Here is an 8,204-nt window from a genome sequence, read left to right as displayed (position 1 = left end):
TGAAGACATTATACCCTTATATTAGTCAACAGAAAAGATCTTAGTCAATATAATATTTAATGCATTTACATACATTCATAATACATTCAGCTTATACAAATGTTCATCATTAATACTAATTTTCAGTAAAAACTTTGTTTTTTTTTTGTTTTTTTTTACCATGTTTAGTACTTTAGGTGATGAATTAATGTAATGGCCATGCTGGAATTTTTGTTTTCCAAAAACAACATTTCTTAGTTTTAATATTTGAATATTTGTCTTTGTGCTACTTACAAACAAAAATGAGTTTCAAATCTTTGTATTCTGTTTGATTCACATTTTACTTTTGCTTCTATTTCCAGTTTTTAGGCCAAGCTAAGCTAGACAGCTGCTGACTGTTGTTTCACATTTGTCAGACACTCAGAAGATTGGTATCAATATTTTAAACAAAATTAACATATTTCTAAAAATATAAATATAAAGAACTAGTATTTAAAGTAGTATTTGAAAACATTTTGCTTCCTTTTAGTTTCTGGTCTGGAGGTTGTCATAGGAATGTTTTCCTGGTCACAGCTTAGTGAACAAAAATGAGCAGCCTCACATCAACAAGGTCGAGACTTATTTGAAAAAAAAAAAGAAACAGGGAATTTACGTGGATCAAGGGAATGAAGAAGAACTAGTTTATGCTATTGTTGGGTTGGCTGATGCATTAAGGGTGAAAGTACCTGAGGGAAATAAAGAAGGCTGACACACAAGTACAAATGAAAAGAGGTGGTTCACACTGTTCCAAGGAAGTGAGTTGGCACCACAATCAGGTTGTTGGTTTGGTGCATAGTGTGGGGATTGTATTGTTAGAGGTTGTGCTGTTTATTCGGCTCATTCTGTGGTATGAACAGTTTGATCTGTGACAGAAACAGTTTATAGATAACAGATTTTATTATTACGAGGTAAGGATGAGGTGACAATTTGTTTTAGTGCTGGTGTCATTTGAATGCTGTATTAGTAATTTAATACATTGCTTTGTTAATTTGTTCCTACAAAGTTTGACGTTATGACTTTTCCATGGATGTTTTTGATTGTGGCATTACTATGGTTGCTAGGTGCAATAGACTTAATTGACCCTGTGGTGGATCCTGTTGTTGCAGGGGCCAGATAAATAAAACTAAAACTTTGTACTTGCATATGTATTCTTTTAATCCAATTTAATCACACCTGTTTATTTGTGGATAAAGATGTGTGCGTAGTTTTGGTTCAGCAATGGACCGTTCTCAGTTGAGCCCTTTAAATGTGGAGTATGATGCATCAATGTTTATAATATTAATGTGTTACAGTAAATCTTGGACAGCTGAGTCAAATTTTCACTTTGCAGTAGTGTTATTATTGTAAACTAAACAAGAACTAACCCAAAACAGATGGATTTGAAAGATTTTCGTAAACTGATTATAAAACAATTTACCCAAAGAAAGATAAAGGCTTTGAGCAAATTCTGCATAATTAACAAATTTTGCAGCGTCCACATTTATTGTAATGATGACCTGAAATGGGCAGATTGCAGTGGATTGAGTCTAGTACTAGCTTAAATTGTATATTTTAACTTTAGGTTTCAGTGCATATTGTTTATTATATTATTGTTAAATGAATTAGTATACTTAATTGTATGAAATAGAAACTGGATAAATGAGGTAGTCAATTGAAACATAAATCCAAATAATCATTGCAGATATGGTAGAACTTACTCTGATGAGTCTATAATTGTCTTTCAAGGTACAAAGCTAAAAATAAACAACAGATACATACAATGGTATGCAGTCCAATTATATGAATAATACCTTCTAAAAGTGTCATCTTTTCATTATAGACAATTATTGTGTTGTTTTAAAATTTTCAATCGCTGTAACAAAGTAATATTTGAGTGCTCTGCAGCTTTGTGCTTCTCGTCTCATGTTTCACAGCACTGTGTAGCCGAAGATCAGCAATGGAATTTGTACTGCTCACAGTTCTTACCAATGGCAAAGGAAGTTAAAGTTACAATACGTATACCATCCGGTGTAGGCTGAGGAAATGAAAACATATTTCATCATCTTCCCAATAAAATCAGGGTGATGCAAAAGGGGATTGTTACTTTTGCTGTCTTCATTTTAGATCCACCATCACACTTTCTGTTTCTTATCTGCTTCACTTACAACCACTCTTCCTCTCTAATTGTGCAGTCAAGTTGGTGCCCAAACAAGGATCCTGTAGTTCTGGGTTGGTAAGTCAAAATGGTGTTTGTTTCTCAACAAGCAACAAAACACTGGAGGTGGGAGTCTCTTGCAAAATATCAGTGAATCATATCAGTGAGTGCTCAGGGTTAGTGGTCATGTAATTAAATGACATTACTGCCCCACATACAGCTTCAGTGGATGACTCGATAATGTCACTATCCGGGCAGTATTTTAAGTGTCTGGATTCCTATAGGATTGAAAACACATTTATTAGTTGTTACTATTGTAAGTCTTTGCCCACTGTGGGAGGGTGCAGTGGGTGCCTAGTGTAGAGTGAGCACTTTCACTGTCTGAAATGTTTTTTTACATTCACCTTTTATACTTGAAATACATTTTTTTAAAATGTTTAGTGTTATTAAGAAATGTATGTGTTGAGTTATTTAACCACATCAAACCACAATACATGCTTTGACATTTAATTAAAACCAAAAACTGTCAAAGTATCAACATGAAAGCAAGTGTATGCCTAAACATTCTCTACAAGTTAAAGTACTACTTCCTTTTCTTTACCCAAGTTGAAGTACAGAAGTACTCCACAGAGAAATCTGTGCATTTTAAATATTACTGAATTTGATGCTGTTGATCCATTAGGGTACAAATCTAGATCAGATTTTTTCAACAAAACTTAAAAGTGAAAACTGTTGTGGAACAAAACCAGAGCAGCTGGTAGAGTTGGAGAAGGCTCCTAATTATTTTTGTCAACATGTTGGGTCCCTGGATTGATTTGGAGATTATTGTGACAGTTCAGTTTATGCTTATGCTTTGTCGATGCAGCGTGGGTACATGTTTGCAGCTGGACCTGTGAGAGTTTCAGCTCCAGACTTATTGTTAAAATATGTTGTCTTTCCAGATTGAATGAAGGTCAAGTTCTGTTCAATCTGTGATGCTTATTTTTAAATTATCTTCTGTTCTTCTCAGACAACTCTCTGCTTTGCTTTCTATGGCCCATGTTTAGTGTGATGCACACAGCACCATGGAAATTTGTGATGATAGTATATTATATCAAGATTTTTGTGTTTGTTTTTTGTTTTTTTGGGTACCCCTATTACTTATTTTTATATTAAAGTCGTTTTTGGTGACGTCACTGATGTGGTGACATCTCTTTTTACCAATAGATGGCAGCAGTGACTTAAGTGACACAGTACAACATCTTGTAATTTTCCCTTTATAGCCAGAAGTTCACCTCTGTAAAAGCTTTAGTGATTAAAAAGCAGGTTTCTTTTCCCCTTCAGTTTCAGATCCCCTATTAGAGTCCTGGAAAGAACCAAATATGACAACTTTCCTTTCGAGATTTTGGTGCCCTGGAATAGCCAACATATTATGTTTACGGACTATATGATATAAACACACATGTCAGAAATTGAAGGCTTAGTAGTGGAGATGGCAGGTGTTGAACATTTTGATACAACATGTAACTAACTTCAGCATGTTTTGTCCACACTAGTATGCACTTAATCTCTAAATCTGGGATTCAGAGTTATTGTCACCACCCATCAAGCTTTCTGGTTTTTGATGGGGGGGGGGTGACGAATCTTAGAAGCCATTGTTCTTCAGTCAAAAGCAGTCCGATGGAAACGATTCCTTGTGAGCTTGGAAAAACGACTTTCAGAAACCATATCCCCAATAAGTGGAATGAGAAACTGAGATCTAATCTTACCAGAGTCTTGGATGGAAATATTTCGCTACTCATCCTAGGTAAGCGGCTGTATGTCACCCTGTTGATGATCTGGGCTCTTTCCAAGCATTTTCCTTTTTCCAGTACTTGAGAATCTAGAATCTACCTGGATGAGTAGCAATGTCTTTCCAACAAGGAGGAGAGAAGTCCAGTTGACATGACTGAACTTCCAGATAATAACACTTGGGAAATAAATAATTTTATTTATTGGTAATAGAAACTTTAGAGAGTAAAACAAAAACAGCACATACATACAATTTTAATGTTTGTATTCTGATCATCATGAAGACCTCGTGTTACTACAGCTATTGAAAACTACGGGTCAGCTGACAGAATACACATGTATGATAATATTAATACATAAAATTAAAGACCTGACTGGTTAATCGTTGAAGAAATTGTTCAGAGGTGGTTTATGTTATTTTTTCATGAATTTAGCTGTTTACTTTTACTTTAAAACTCAATTGAATGAGGAGATTTTACAAGTAGCAGAATATCACGAAATATAAATAACTTTGTTTAATTTCAATCTCATGGCACTGAACTCTATGTGCATTTAAAATTTTATTGGTTATAAATGTTATGATTATAGTTTAATTTCGTATTCTGCAGAATTTTATGTGTAATATATAAGTAAGTAAGGCACAACTATTATCTCATTTGTAAATAATTTGTAACATCGATCGTAACTTTTGGCAGGTTGGGTTTTTGCCTCCTTCACAGATGGGCTGCCTTGGATGCCTTGAGTATATCATCTGGAAAATCTTTCCTATAAAACTTCGAGTTGTCATTTGTAGATTCTTAATAACAACAAAGTCCTTTTTCGATCCAGTGACAGCAGTGATTTCTAATGGGATTTCACATGAACATCAGCATTGACACTATTGGTGGTTTGTCAGCAGCCATGACAGCAGCACCAGGCAGGGTGCAGTGGCAAGACGGATCTTGTGGCTTACTCCACTTGATGCTGTAAATGTTGAGAGAAAAACCCACTTTAACATAAAAAATTGTGTAACATTAGAAATATTTGATAAGGCAGCGTTTAGTTATGCTTACATGTGCCATTCACAGTAATGGAGGTGGTGTCGATGTTGAAGTCTGGGATGATTGGAGCTATGTCGATCAAAACGTTTGCGATCTGAGAGCCATTGGGGGCTGATCCAGATGAAAATGCAAGTGTCATGTTGTTGTTGATCGATCCATCACTACAAAATAAAATTCAGATTATTGCATTTCTCATATAAATTAATGAATAATATTCTGCCAGTGTAACATTAGAAAATTACCTGTATCCATTCACTTGCAGGGAGCGAAATGAAGGAAATGCATTTTGAAAGAAAGGCCCAAGCTGCAGATAGACAAGCAAAGTGGCTTTAAGGATAATTATTGTATTAATGTGTGTTTCTTCATTTGTCTTTTTATTTAATTTGTACCATGCAGTGACAGTTTCTTCAATGACTAGGATATTTTTAATCTGTATCATTTTGTTTATATAAAATGCAACCATTAAAATGTTGATTTAAATGTACTTATATTAGACATAGTATCACATTGTAGTTTGTTTTCACATTTGTTTATTTTTGCCATCTTCTCTTTGCCTTTAGTTCAATATCCCTCTCTACACCTTATCCACCACTCACCCATCTGCTCTCTGACTCCGCTCACCTTGATTGTTCTGCCTCTGCACCTAGCCACACTCACCTGAATTCTGTTTGAAATAGGCCTTTTTAAGACTTCTGCATTTCTCAACTGGAAGCAGCCAAGAACAGGCTGCTTAACTTCCAATAAATAGTAAGTCATCAGATAGGAACAATGGCAGAATCTAAAAATTGGAACTATTGTACCATACCCGAATGTTTGTGTTCGTTGCACAAACAGACATACTTGTCTGACTCATTTCGAAAATGATCCAAAACTTAAAAAAAAAAAAATGGCTGCAGGCGATTAAGCGAAATGAACGACAAAGTTTTAAGATGTACTTCACTCTAGAGGACTACAATTAAGCAGGTAGTAGTAATAATAGATTTGTCCCAGGCCGCCTTTCATGGAATAACTTTCCTCACACCACAGAAAGGGGACTAAGGGCTGAAAGGGGGATAAAGGGGCAATAAACATTTAGCTGGGTAAGGTAAGAAAGATTAATATAAATAATGTATTAACTGTAATTTAACATAAGTGGCTGTTATAGTTCAACCTGTTATCCTGTTTTCATTTTCAGTCTGTTTTGTTGGCTCTAATTTAAAGCTGACTAACTTATCCTGTTGGTTAAAGCTCGTAAGCTTCACATGTGGTATATTAAGCTATTGCTCATAACAGTGATGACTTTTACATGTGTAAGGAACCACATAACATATCAGTAAACCTCCTTATCTGAGATGCAATCTTGTGTAAGGGAGGGATATAAGTAATAAAAGTGCAGTTAATCTGTACAGCGAGACATTAAATTGGGCGTAAACACATTTATCAAGTATTTCACATAAAAATATTCGGACATGTTGTTGAACCAAGGGAATGTGGCAAAGTGTCCTTCCTTATGAGTGTTTATCTTTTAAACTATATAAATACAGTAATTTTTTTTGTCGACAGAGAAGTTGAAAACACTACTGTAATCCATTGTTGCCCTGTCACTGCTTCACACAGCGCAAAGTGGAAATAGGGTGATCTGTTCCCTAAGTACATCAGTTTTTCCTGAAAAAACATTTATTGCTGGATTCACAGTTGTCCCCCTTTGCTTCAGTGTTTTAGACATTTTCCCCCTTGTGTAGCATCATTGCCAACCCAGTTTGGACCGCTTGTCTGGTTTTTGGACGGTTTCTAGACTCTGCCCTTTCTTTGTTTCCGCCTGTGAAATATTTTCTGCCTGGACTTTTCTCAACTCCTGCATGGTTTGTCCTTCTGCCTGCCTGCCATTGTCAGCTCTAATGTGCAGTAAGCTTATTTTTGTCTTGTGAATAAACTGCTAAACCTTCACCTACCAGACTACCTGTCTGTGCTTGGGTCCTCTGTTTTCTCTGCTTGGGCATCCTTAGACCTGACACAGTTATTTTGAAATGTGTAAAATTAAAATAAGGTTTTTGTGTGTGTCTAATTTCATTTTTTTATTAGTCTAGTACTGAAGTTGAGATTTAGATGAAAATAAATGTGTTTGCAAGCAAATCAAGCAAATGTGCTTTCATTTTGAATAATACTAGGACATTTTAGACATATTCTTAAATATTCCCAATGTCTAAAAGTTGCAACCTTTTGACTAGGTTTTACTTTAAGAGAGATACTTACTGTTGTAATGATCTTTGAGGTGCGACTTTTAGCTGCTGGGGATGATATATTTCCCAAGTCAGCTGTGAATGTCTCTTTAGTTTTGAAATTCATGTATGTTGTTGTGATTGCTTCAGGAGTTGTAGTTGTCGTGGCAACTGTTGATTTCATTGTGGTAGTGGTGGGTGTTGTCGTCGTGGTAGAGGTGGTGGGCATGGTGGTGAGAGTGGTGGGTGTGTTGTTAATGGGCGGTGTCGTGGTGGTGAGAGTGGTGGGTGTGTTGGTAATGGGCGGTGTCGTTGTGGCGGTGAGAGTGGTGGGTGTGTTGGTAGTGGTGGGTGTCGTTGTGATGGGTGTAGTGGTGTGTGTGGTAGTACTGGTGGGTCTCGGGGTAGTGGTGGGTGCGGTGGTAATCGTGGGTGGGCTGGTGGTAGTGGTGGTTGTGGTAGTGGTGGGTGTGCTGGTGGTAGTGGTGGGTGTCGTCGTGGTAGTGGTGTGTGTGGTGGTGGGTGTGGTAGTGGTGGTGGTGGGTGTCGTCGTGGTAGTGGTGTGTGTGGTGGTGGGTGTGGTAGTGGTGGTGGAGGGTGTCGTCGTGGCAGTGGTGGGTGTTGTCGTGGTAGTGGTGTGTGTGGTGGTGGGTGTCGTCGTGGTAGTGGTGTGTGTGGTGGTGGGTGTGGTAGTGGTGGTGGTGGGTTTTGTCGTGGCAGTAGTGGGTGTCGTCGTGGCAGTGGTGGGTGTCGTCGTGGCAGTGGTGGTGGTGGGTTTCGGCGTGGCAGTAGTGGGTGTCGTCGTGGCAGTGGTGGGTGTCGTCGTGGCAGTGGTGGGTGTCGTCGTGGTAGTGGTGTGTGTGGTGGTGGGTGTCGTCGTGGTAGTGGTGTGTGTGGTGGTGGGTGTCGTCGTGGTAGTGGTGTGTGTGGTGGTGGGTGTCGTCGTGGTAGTGGTGTGTGTGGTGGTGGGTGTGGTAGTGGTGGTGGTGGGTGTCGTCGTGGCAGTGGTGGGTGTCGTCGTGGTATTGGTGTGTGTGGTGGGTG

General features: G+C 38.0%; 1 protein-coding gene across 1 annotated transcript; it reads right to left on the bottom strand.

Moving 5' to 3' along the window:
- Positions 1–4,105: 4,105 nt before the first annotated feature.
- Positions 4,106–8,109, bottom strand: LOC137138281 (salivary glue protein Sgs-3-like; the record flags this gene model as incomplete). The annotated part of the gene is made up of 4 exons (XM_067525335.1): positions 4,106–4,885; positions 4,975–5,123; positions 5,205–5,266; positions 7,195–8,109. Coding segments are annotated over 4 exons (1,212 nt in total), but the record flags the coding sequence as incomplete, so codon positions are not given.
- Between the last annotated feature and the right edge of the window lie 95 nt (positions 8,110–8,204).

The sequence above is a fragment of the Channa argus genome, chromosome 12 (assembly GCF_033026475.1).
Source record: "Channa argus isolate prfri chromosome 12, Channa argus male v1.0, whole genome shotgun sequence".
Taxonomy (NCBI): Eukaryota; Metazoa; Chordata; class Actinopteri; order Anabantiformes; family Channidae; genus Channa; species Channa argus.
The sequence above is the reverse complement of the archived record's forward strand: the minus strand, read 5'-3'. Positions and strand labels throughout refer to the sequence as shown.